Source organism: Neophocaena asiaeorientalis, unplaced genomic scaffold (genome assembly GCF_003031525.2).
Source record: "Neophocaena asiaeorientalis asiaeorientalis breed wild unplaced genomic scaffold, Neophocaena_asiaeorientalis_V1.1 scaffold212, whole genome shotgun sequence".
Lineage (NCBI taxonomy): Eukaryota > Metazoa > Chordata > Mammalia > Artiodactyla > Phocoenidae > Neophocaena > Neophocaena asiaeorientalis.
Genome location: NW_020174046.1, coordinates 6,461,121 through 6,474,041, shown reverse-complemented (window position 1 = coordinate 6,474,041; position 12,921 = coordinate 6,461,121). Strand labels below are relative to the sequence as shown.

The window sequence follows — 12,921 nt, the reverse complement described above, 5'->3', positions numbered from 1 at the left end:
GCTAGTGCACCACGGCTAGCCAGGAGGGAGTCTGGGAAAAAATCTGGACCTGCTGAAGACGCAAGAGACTTTTCTTGCCTCTTTGTTTCCTGGTGCACGAGGAGAGGGGATTAAGAGCGCTGCTTAAAGGAGATCCAGAGACAGGTGCGAGCCACTGCGATCAGCGTGGACCCGGAGACAGGCATGAGACGCCAAGGCTGCTGCTGCCGCCACTAAGAAGCCTGTGTGAAAGCACAGGTCACTCCCCACACCTCCCCTCCTGGGACCCTGTGCAGCCCGCCACTGCCAGAGTCCCGGGATCCAGGGACAACTCCCCCGGAAGAACGCATGGTGCGCCTCACACTGGTTGAATCATCCCAAATTGAGAAGGTGGACATTGGGAGCAACTGTAGACTTGGGGTTTGCTTTCTTCATCTAATTTTTTTCTGTTTTTATGCTTACTATAATTAGTAGATTTGTTTATTGATTTGGTTGCTCTCTTCCTTTATTTTATATATATAATTTTTTTTTTTCCTTTTTCTCTTTTTGTGAGTGTGTGTATGTATGCTTCTTTGTGTGATTTTCTCTGTATAGGTTTTCTTTTACAATTTGTCCTAGGGTCCTATCTGTCCTTTTTTTTTATATATATAGTTTTTAGTGCTCGTTATCATTGGTGGAATTGTTTACTGGTTTGGTTGCTCATTTCTTTTCTTTTTTTATTACTTTTAATTTTTTTTATTTTAATAATTAATTTTTTAAAAAATTTTAATTATTTTCTTTCTTTTTTTTTCTCCATTTTCCTCTGAGTTGTGTGGCTGACAGGGTCTTGATGCTCCGGCTGGGTGTCAGGCCTGAGCCTCTGAGGTGGGAGAGCTGAGTTCAGGACATTGGTACACCAGAGACCTCCTGGCCCCACGTAATATCAATCAGGGAGAGCTCTCCCAGAGAACTCCATCTCAATGCTAAGACCCAGCTCCAGTCAACAACCAGTGCTGCATGCCCCATGCCAAACAACTAGCAAGACAGGAAAATAACCCCACCCGTTAGCAGAGAGGCTGCCTAAAATCATACTAAGTTCACAGACGCCCCAAAACATACCACCGGACATGTTCCTGCCCACCAGAAAGACAAGATCCAGCCTCATCCACCAGAACACAGGCACAAGTCCCCTGCACCAGGAATCCTACACAACCCACTGAACCAACCTTACCCACTGAGGGCAGACACCAAAAACAACGGGAACTATGAACCTGCAGCCTGTATAAAGGAGACCCCAAACACAGTAAGTTAAGCAAAATGAGAAGACAGAGAAATACACAACAGATGAAGGAGCAAGGTAAAAACCCAACAGACCAAACCAATGAAGAGGAAATAGGCAGTCTACCTGAAAAAGAATTCAGAGTAATGATAGTAAACATGATCCAAAATCTTGGAAATAGAGGGAGAAAATGCAAGAAACATTTAACAAGGAACTAGAAGAACTAAAGAGCAAACAAACAATGAGGAACAACACAATAAATGAAATTAAAAATTCTCTGGAAGGAATCAATAGCAGAATAACTGGGGCAGAGGAACGGATAAGTGACCTGGAAGATAAAATAGTGGAAATAACTACAGCAGAGCAGAATAAAGAAAAAAGAATGAAAAGAATTGAGGACAGTCTGAGAGACCTCTGGCAGAACATTAAACACACCAGCATTTGAATTATAGGGGTCTCAGAAGAAGAAGAGAAAAAGAAAGGGACTGAGAAAATATTTGAAGACATTATAGTTGAAAACTTCCATAATATGGGAAAGGAAGTAGTCAGTAAGTCCAGGAAGAGCAGAGAGTCCCATACAGGATAAATCCAAGGAGAAACACACCAAGGCACATATTAATCAAATTATCAAAAATTAAATACAAAGAACAAATACTAAAAGCAGCAAGGGAAAAACAACAAATATTATACAAGGGAATCCCCATAAGGTGAACAGCTGATCTTTCAGCAGAAAATCTGCAAGCCAGAAGGGTGTGGCAGGACATATTTAAAGTGATGAAAGGGAAAAACCTAAAATCAAGATTACTCTACCCACCAAGGATCTCATTCAGATTTGACTGAGAAATTAAAACCTTTATAGACAAGCAAAAGCTAAGAGAATTCTGCAACACCAAACCAGCTTTACAACAAATACTAAAGGAACTTCTCTAGGCAGGAAACACAAGAGAAGGAAAACACCTAAAATAACAAACGCAAAACAATTAAGAAAATGGTAATAGGAACATACATATCGATAATTTCCTTAAAGGTAAATGGAATAAATGCTCCAACCAAAAGACATAGACTGGCTGAATGGATGCAAAAACAAGACCTGCATATATGCTGTTTACAAGACACCCACTTCAGATGTAGGGACACATATAGACTGAAAGTGAGGGGATAGAAAAAGATATTCCATGCAAATGGAAATCAAAAGAAAGCTAGAGTAGCAATTCTCTTATCAGACAAAAAAAACTTTAAAATATAGACTATACTATTACAAGAGACAAAGAAGGATACTACATAATGATCAAGGGATCAATCCAAGAAGAAGATATAACAATTGTAAATACTTATGCACCCAACATAGGAGCACCTCAATACATAAGGCAAAGACTAACAGCCATAAAAGGGGAAATTGCCAGTAATGCAATAATAGTAGGGGACTTTAACACCCCACTTTCACCAATGGACAGATCATCCAAAATGAAAATAAATAAGGAAACACAAGCTTTAAATGATACATTAAACAAGATGGACTTAATTGATATTTATAGCACATTGCATCCAAAAACAACAGAATACTCTTTATTCTCAAGTGCTCATGGAACATTCTCCAGGATAGATCATACCTTGGGTCACAATCAAGGCTTGGTAAATTTAACAAAACTGAAATCGTATCAAGTATCCTTTCTGACCAAAACGCTATGAGATTAGAAATCAGTTAAGCGGGGGAAAAAAAAGTAAAAAACACAAACACATGAAGGCTAAACATTACATTACTAAATAACCAAGAGATCACCAAAGGAATCAAAGAGGAAATCAGAAAGTACCTAGAGACAAATGACAATGAAAACGCAACAACCCAAAACCTATGGGATGCAGCAAAAGCAGTTCTATGAGGGAAGTTTATAGCAATACAATCCTACCTCAAAAAACAAGAAACATCTCAAATAAATAACCTAACCTTACACCTAAAGCAATTAGAGAAAGAAGAACAAAATAAATCCAAAGTTAGCAGAAGGAAAGAAATCATAAAGATCAGATCAGAAATAAATGAAAAAGAAATGAAGAAAATGATAGCAAAGATCAATAAAACTAAAAAGCTGGTTCTTTGAGAAGACAAACAAAATTGATAAACCATCATCCATATGCATCAAGAAAAAAAAGGGAGGAGACTCAATCAACAGAATTAGAAATGAAAAAGAAAAAGTAACAACTGACACTGCAGAAATACAAAAGATCATGAGAGATTACTACAAGCAACTATATGCCAATAAAATGGACAACCTGGAAGAAATGGACACATTCTTAGAAACACACAACTTTCTGAGACTGAACCAGGAAGAAATAGAAAATATAAACAGGCCAATCACAAGCACTGAAATTGACACTGTAATTAAAAATCTTCCAACAAAAAAAAAAAAGCCTAGGACCAGATGGCTTCACAGGCGAATTCTATCAAACATTTACAGAAGAGCTAACACCCATCCTCAAACTCTTCCAAAATATAGCAGAGGGAGGAACACTCCCAAACTCATTCTATGAGGACACTGTCACCCTGATACCAAGACCAGACAAAGATGTTACAAACAAAAAGAAAACTACAGGCCAATATCACTGATGAGCATAGATGCAAAGATCCTCAACAAAAGACTAGCAAATAGAATCCAACAGCACATTAAAAGGACCATACACCATGATCAGGTGGGGTTTATTTAAGGAATGCAAGAATTCTTCAACATATGCAAATCAATCAACGTGATAATCCATATTAACAAATTGAAGGAGAGAAACCATATGATAATCTCAATAGATGCAGAAAAAGCTTTTGACAAAATTCAACACCCATTTATGATAAAAACCCTCCAGAAGGTAGGCATAGAGGGAACTTACCTCAACATAATAAAGGCCATATATGACAAACCCACACCCAACATCATTCTCAGTGGCTAAAAACTGAAAGCATTTTCAGTAAGATCAGGAACAAGACAGGTTGCCCACTCTCACCACTCTTATTCAACATTGTTTTGGAAGTTTTTGCCACAGCAATCAGAAAAGAAAAAGAAATAGAAGGAATCCAAACGGGAAAAGAAGAAGTAAAACTGTCACTGTTTGTTGATGACATGGTACTATACATAGAGAATCCTAAAGATGCTACCAGAAAACTACTAGAGCTAATCAATCAATGTGGTCAAGTAGCAGGATACAAAATTAATGCACAGAAATCTCTTTCATTCCTATACACTAATGATGAAAAATCTGAAAGAGAAATTAAGGAAACACTCTCATTCACCATTGCAACAAAAAGAATAAAATACCTAGGAATAAACCTACCTAAGGAGACCAAAGACCTGTATGTTGAAAACTATAAGACTCTGATAAAAGAAATTAAAGATTATGCAAACAGATGGAGAGATATGCCATGTTCTTAGATTGGAAGAATCAACATTGTGAAAATGACTATACTACCCAAAGCAATCTACAGATTCAATGCAATCCCCATCAAACTACCAATGGCATTTTTTACAGAACTAGAATTAAAAATTTCACAATGTGTATGGAAACATAAAAGACCCCAAATAGCCAAAGCAATCTTGAGAAAGAAAAACAGAGCTGGAGGAATCAGGCTCCCTGACTTCAGACTATACTACAAAGCTACAGTAATGAAGACAGTATAGTACTGGCATAAAAACAGAAATATAGATCTGTGGAACAGGATAGAAGGCCCAGAGACAAACCCATGCACATATGGTCACCTTATCTTTGATAAAGGAGGCGAGAATACACAATGGAGAAAAGGCAGCCTCTTCAATAAGTGGTGCTGGGACAACTGGACAGCTACATGAAAAGAATGAAATTAGAACACTCCCTAACACCATACACAAAAATAAACTCAAAATGGATTAAAGACCTAAATGTAAGGCCAGACAATATAGAACTCTTAGAGGAAAACATAGGAGGAACACTCTACGACATAAAACACAGCAAGATCCTTTTTGATCCACCTCCTAGAGAAATGGAAATTAAAACAAAAATAAACAAATGGAACTTAATTAAACTTAAAAGTTTTTGCACAGCAAAGGAAACCATAAGCAAGATGAAAATACAACCCTCAGAATGGGAGAAAATATTTGCAAATGAAGCAACTGACAGAGGATTAATCTCCAAAATATACAAGCAGCTCATGCAGCTCAATATCAGAAAACAAACAACCGAATCCAAAAATGGGCAGAAGACCCGAATGAACATTTCTCCAAAGAAGATATACAGATTGCCAACAAACACATGAAAGGATGCTCAACATCACTAATCATTAGAGAAATGCAAATCAAAACTACAATGAGGTGTCACCTCATTGTGATAGCTCAGAATGGCCATCATCACAAAATTTACAAACAATAAATGCTGGAGAGGGTGTGGAGAAAAGGGAACCCTCTTGCACTGTTGGTGGGAATGTAAATTGGTACAGCCACTATGGAGAACAGTATGGAAGTTCTTTAAAAACCTAAAAATAGAACTACCATATGACCCAGCAATCCCTCTACTGGGCATACACCTTGAGAAAACCATAATTCAAAAAGAGTCATGTATCACAATGTTCATTGCAGCTCTATTTACAATAGCCAGGACATGGAAACAACCTAAGTGTCCATGAACTGATGAATGGATAAAGAAGATGTGGCACATATATACAATGGAATATTACTCAGCCTTAAAAAGAAACAAAATTGAGTTATTTGTAGTGAGGTGGATGGACCTAGAGACTGTCATACAGAGTGAAGTAAGTCAGAAAGAGAAAAACAAATACTGTATGCTAACATATATATATGGAATCTAAAAAAAAAAAAAATGGTACTGAAGTACCTAGGGGCAGAACAGTAATATAGACAGAGAACGGACTTGAGGACACGGGGCGGGGGAAGGGTAAGCTGGGACAAAGTGAGAGAGTGGCATGGACATACATACACTGCCAAATGTAAAATAGCTGGTTGGAAGTAGCTGCATAGCACAGGGAGATCAGCTCGGTGCTTTGTGACCTCCTAGAGGGGTGGGATAGGGAGGGTAGGAGGGAGACGCAAGAGGGAGGGGATATGGGGATATATGTATACATATAGCTGATTCACTTTGTTATACAGCAGAAACTAACACACCATTGTAAAGTAATTATACTCCAATAATGATGTTAAAAAAAAAAAATAAGTTTCCAGAAAGGTGATCTTGCCTAAATGAGAGAAAAGAGAGAAGGCAGGAAATAGCACATTTCGGGAGGAAGTTGAAAATAGCCTAGGACATTCTAAATGGGGGTGCTGGGGAGACAGATAAATAAGGATCTGGGTCAGCAACATAAATACAGGACTCAGGGTTTGGAATAAGGTCACCACCATGGACAACTATGGTGACCGGGATGAGCACTACTCACCAGAAGAGAAAGCAGAGGATGAAGAGTGTCCATAAATGTTAGTAACACCCATTTCTAATTACCACGCTAATCTAGAGAGCCTGAGTCTTTCTTCTTTGAAATTATATGTGATAAACAGCATTTGAAACAAAAAGAGAAGAAAAATGCAAGTTCAAAAGCTCTTGAGCTCTCACCCCTTGTCAGCTTTCTGAAATGAAGTGGTCACTTTGACGATGTTTTCAAGATCCTGACCCTTTCAAACAAACAAACTCAAGTCAATGAAGGAGCTAAAATGTCTGATCTGTGTTCAGTGAAGAAAGCAAAACTCCAAGTGTTACCAGGAGTTACTGAGCTTAACTGAATAACAAAATAGTCTGTCATGTCAGCTCACGGCATTCACACACCCACACACACCAGTCACTCCACCTGGGCATTGGCTCTGCCATCTACTGCTCACTGAAATAACTACAGTTTCTCCTAAAGACTGATATTGGTTGTACACAATTTATATACTTAAAAGGATATGGATAAATTGGGAGATTGGGATTGACATATACACACTACTATATATAAAATAGATAACTAATAAGAACCTGCTGTATAGCACAGAGAACTCTACTCAATACTCTGTAATGGCCTATATGGGAAAAGAATCTTAAAAACAAAGGGTGGATATTAAAAAAAAAAAGGATATGGAAAAAAAATTCAATTAACTGCAAAAGTAAACACAGAAATATGTTCCGAAGTTTTTCTACCAACCAAGGAGCATTAAGCAACATATTCAGATGATCAACTAGTCCCTTATATGAGGTGAAAGTATCTGTCTTCTTATGTTTCCAAAGGGAAAGAAAGTACATTTAAAACTGTAGCTGAGCTTGAATCCCCTCTGGTCTCCCTAGGTCATGAAAAGGAATGATTAGGGAAATCCTTATAGCTTTACCTGTAATTAAGACCTGTGCTTCATAAATGATATCTTAGAAAGTTAATAGGGTTCCATGAAGATAGAATTTTGTAGTCAAGGAAATTTGGGAAACATAACCAACATTTAGAGATTTGGAATATGTATAAGCACACTGAAGGTTCTGGGAAGTTCATGATAGAGAGCTCTATTCCGTTGTGTTTCCTAAACATGTAAGCCATTAAATGCTTCTTTCACAAAACATTCATTGACATCTTGTGGCACATGGGACATAGTTTGGGAAAGATAGAGATAGAGCTGTACTTAAGGTACTAAGTACAGGGTACTCTCCCCAAAGGTAAGATATCTGTGTGATGCATGCCTGAGAGTCAAGGGAGATAATAAAGAAAATAAAAAGTATGTAAGTTTGGCACTTTGGAAAATGTGTTTCAGTCAAAAAAATTGTCTGAAAAAATTGGCTTATTATAATGGTTAAGATGGTAAATTATGTTAGGTTTTTAACCATAATAAAAAAATTGGTTTATCATATTGATAGATCTATAAAATAACATTGTTCAAAAACTAATTTTAAAAATAGTGTTTTTCAAATAAATAAATAAATATCCAAAAGAAATACTAAATTGGATGGGATGTTCAAGACAACAGGCGTAAACCAGCACTGTCAGGGGGAAACCTTGCTCAAAAGCATCAGTGCAATTTGTAAGCCTTTTTCTGATGGTGCAGGTGAAGCTGAATATGATCTTGTCATACAGCCAGTTCTAGGCAAAGCTTTTGCAGATGTTCAATCAAATAATTATATTTCCACCTATTCACTTACACGTCAACAACAGCTGTTTTCCTGTCTTAGGGGGTTTAATCTTATTCTGTTATCATGTTCAGACAATTTTGGTTGCTCATAATGTAATGCTTAGAATAGAAATAAAAGGAATAAAATTCTGTAGGTACATATGAAAACATTTATTACCCACTATTGAAGTCAGCTGGAAAACTGATTTGTCTATTTTATTATTAATTTTAGGTATGTTTGTGTTCCAACAAAGCATACTTTATCATATCTACAATTACACAGATATAGATATATAGATATAGATCACTATACCTTGTATTTCTTTCAGCAGATCTGCTGGTTTCTGTATATGCACTTGGTTTAGGTGGACATATCTGCCTATATTTTTCAAGTTAAAGATATTGTCTGTTAGGTAAGAAAACACTTCTCTGTTAGATTTAAATTTATGAGAAAACATTTACATTCAAAGAGATGAAAGTGTGTTTGAACAATAGCACTACTGGAGATAAAAATCTTCTAAATATGTTCATGTTCATTTTATTTTAGTTTCCAGTCATCAATAAAGAATTTTTACACTTATCTCTATTAGATAATGATACAATATTTAAAAATAATAAGAATCAGGGCTTCCCTGGTGGCTCAGTGGTTAAGAGTCCGCCTGCCAATGCAGGGGACACGGGTTCCAGCCCTGGTCTGGGAAGATCCCACATGCCGCGGAGCAGCTGAGCCCGTGCGCCACAGCTACTGAAGCCCGCGCCCTGGAGCCCGTGAGCCACAACTGCTGAGCCTGTGTGCCACAACTGTTGAGGCCCACGTGCCTAGAGCCCGTGCTCTGCAACGGGAGAGGCCACCTCAGTGAGAAGCCTGCGCACTGCAAAGAAGACCCAACGCAGCCAAAAATAAATAAACAAAATAAAATAAATAATAAGAAGAATCATTTTTTGTTAGGTATCAGAGAGATTTTTTTCTCAAAGACTTATCCCATTTGAATACTATCAAGAAATATGTTTTCTCAGATAAGATGGTAAAGACTTTCATATTTCCAGTACACCCACCACATTGAGAAAGACCACACTGAGTTGTTAGAATTAAATTTTACAGTACTAGGTTCTGTTACAATTTGTGATATAAGACTTTTCTCTGCTGTTTTTCTAAGTATCTGATTGGCCTACTTATACATTCTTGCTTGTTCTCAAGAAATTATATTCAACTATTTTTTTGTACTCCTGAGGACATGTGTTAATTACATAGGAAACACTTCCCTTTCATATTCTTTCATTAAAGTCATCTTGCTGTGATTAAAGTAATCAGGGTTTTAACATGCAAGTTGTCCTCATTTTATATTTAAGATCATTTGTGGAAGAAATAAATTAGAGTAGTAAAAATGGATTAGACCCATTCCCATGGAATCTAGCTTCTTTTGAATCTGTACAAGGTCACTGCTCTAGAGTCCCGAGTTTTAGTTTAGAATTTAGGTGGTACTAACACCAACTTTTTTTAGCCCCCTAAAAAATCTTATTCAAATTAAGATTTAATTGTTCAGTACTATCAGAGTAAAAGGAAAAATAATGTAAGATAGAAAGCCTGAGAAGTTATTTTTAAGAGTATAATTATAACCGTTGCACAAATTAAAAATTATAAATCTGGCCTATATTTTAATTAATTCAATGAAGAAGTATTCTCTTAACATTAAAAAAAAGTATCCTCTCCTCCCAAGGACAAAATTTCAAAGGTACTGTGAAATTTCACTGAATAGAAATTCAGACCTGGGTTTTTAACTCTTAGGTTGAATGCCTAAAGCTACACAGCCCTGCCACCCAATCAGCATTTTCTGGCTGAAGTTACCCCCTTAATAAAGAATAGTTCTCAAATTGTCTTACATGTTATCAAAAGAATCACCATCAAAAAGTAAAAATACAAAAGAATCAAAGGCAGGCCATTAAGCAAATCTAATGTATTCAGTCTTCATTGAGATACCATTTTTTAAATCTCTCAATAATAATGGAAATGTGCCATGTAGGTCTTGAAAAACAGTTCAATACGATATGATTAAACTGTTTAACAGGAACACATGGGAAGATGTTCAGATCTCTGAATTTGTTTTTAAGTATTAATTATAGAGCACTGGAGATTCAAAGTAGAAAAGCAAGTCTGTCTTTTTTTCTTGGTTCGGAGACAAGTTAATTAGAACATTTTTTCAAATTTTGTGATAGTTTTGAAATAAATTACAAATGTCTCAATTAAAATAAGACTAAAGAACTACCCACTTCCTGGACATGACTACTGTTTAGTTTCTATATTGAAAGTACTTCCATAAGACAAGTAATGGCCATAAGTATCCAACGACAAACATAAATACACGTTTGTGTGGGCAAATAGAATTAGAAAATCTTTCCAAGTGCTTCTTCAGTGAATATGCACACAAAACATACACATGCTTTGCACAAAACAAGTCACAATTCATTTGCTTTCATTTCCCTTGAACTTCATTTTGCAAGAAATTCTGGAGTGCTAGGTCTTACCTGTTATCCCGCCTCAGCTGGTTAGGAGATGAAACAGGAGAACTGGGCTTTGGAGGTATTGGCGGGTGAACAGTTGGTTCCCTTTAGAACAGAAACAGCAGTTCATTTCACCATGGCATCTATTCACCAAATGCATTTATTGTCTATATGGAAATAGCTCATGCATCTTACAACCCTTGTGCATGTGCTACCTGAAAGGCCAGGATCTTTGGAGCTCTAAACTTTAAATAAGTCAAATTACAGGTATTTTAAAAGTTCATTTAATCAGATTTTTGGAAACCCTGTCCTCCCCAACTATAGTTTGAAACATAATGTGTTCTTTAAACAGCTTAATATTTTACTAGACTGTCTCACTCAAGTTGTGACATTTTGGGTCAGCAGTGCACAGCATAGTAAATGGTTCTTGGACATTAACATATAAGCTTCTTTAGGAATTATGCCAACTATCAAGCTGCTGTGGAAACAGCAAGAAAGGTTTTTAATTCCACAGACCTCAAGGTGAAGTTGATTTGAAGCTCTTAACTAAATCTGACTTAAATATTGTCAGCACAGGCCAGTTTGATGCTGGCAAACTTACATACACTGTCAGCCTAAACTTTCCAACGAAGTGCCAAGGCAGCCTCTGAGCTGGCATGATTTGATCACCCAGGAACTAGAGCAGGCAATTATGGGCATATATGGGATGCAGTCAGAACTTTATCTAGGGCATGTCACACCCCCACCCTGAAACTCCTACCTCAGTGGTTCCCCATTATCCTCAAGATAAATTCCATGAAAGTATCCCTGTGATCTAGACGCTCTGTACCCCTCTGGCTTCTGCAGCACCTTAGGGAGCAGGTAGGCTCTGGGGTCAGGCTGCCTGAATTGCCAGCTGTGTGACAATGGCCTAAACTGATTCCATTTCTTCATTTGTAAGAACTCTTCCAATAGGATTGTTGGGGTGTTGTCAGGACTGAATGAAATCATGATTTTATCTAACACATTTATTGGTAGCTTTCTATGCACATGGCACTCTACAAAGTGGATAATTCCCCTGTTCTCAAAAGGCTTTCAATACACAAATAAATATATGAGAGATGAAGAAAAATACTAAGAAGAAAATAAAACAGAGTAAGAGAATATAGGGTGATGGTGTGGGAACACCTGTCTGTGAGGTGAAATTTGAGCCAAGGCCTGAAGGAAGTGATAAAATGAGCCATGAGGATATCGGAGGAAGAGCATATAAATATGGGCATCATCAGCTTCGAGACGGCATCTAACCCTTGAAACTGGATGAGATCACCAAGGAATTCAGTGCAGGTAGAGACGAAAAGAGGGCCAAGCATGGACCCCTGACCCTTGTAATGTCCAGACGTCAAGAATATGAGAAGGAAACAGTAAAAGAGTCTGAAAAGAAGTAGCCAAGGAGAAAAGAAGAGAAATATGAGGGTGTGGTTCCGGGAAGTCAAGTGAGACAAGTGTTTCAAGAAGCATTTCATCTGTCAAGTTGCATATGGCCATGCCAAATGCTATGGACCGAGTAAATAAAACAAGAGTGGGGAGTTACCACGGTGTTGGCAATATGGTGGTCATTGTTAACCCTGATAAGAGCAGTTTTGATGGAGCAGTGGTGATAAAACCTTCTAGGAGTGGATTTAAGGCAAAATGGGAGGCAGAGGCATTGATGTAGATACTTCTTTTGAGGCATTTTGCAGTGAAGAGGGAAGAGAAAAATGGGAAGCTAACTGAAGGTTGATAGGTCAAGGAAGGTTACTAGAGTATGTAGATATGTTGATGGGAATGATCCAGTTAAGACAGTAAATTTGATGGTGCAGGAGAGTAAGCAGAAAATTGCTAGACTTGGGAAACCAGGAGACCTAGGGCACAAGGGAGGGGGAGGTTGGTCTTGGATGGAAGCACAGAGAGCTCACTCATTTGATCCTCACTTCAATCCCAGAAATAAGTATTCTGCTTCTTTCTATTTTACAGATGAAAAGACTGAGGCACAGAAAGTGAAAATAAATAACCCATGATGATACAGCTGGTAAGGGGCAGAGTGAGAAATCCAAACCAGGAAGTCTGGCTCCATAAGCCCTC

The 12,921-nt window shown here is 37.5% G+C and overlaps 1 protein-coding gene across 1 annotated transcript in view; it reads right to left on the bottom strand.

Moving 5' to 3' along the window:
* SCEL (sciellin) overlaps positions 1-12,921 on the bottom strand; it is a 237,411-nt gene that overhangs the window by 59,412 nt on the left and 165,078 nt on the right. The window contains exons 12-13 of the mRNA XM_024753970.1: positions 10,846-10,926; positions 8,636-8,701 (exon numbers count right to left, since the gene is read on the bottom strand). Coding sequence (XP_024609738.1) covers positions 8,636-8,701; positions 10,846-10,926 — 147 coding nt within the window. The remainder of the gene's footprint in view (positions 1-8,635; positions 8,702-10,845; positions 10,927-12,921) is intronic.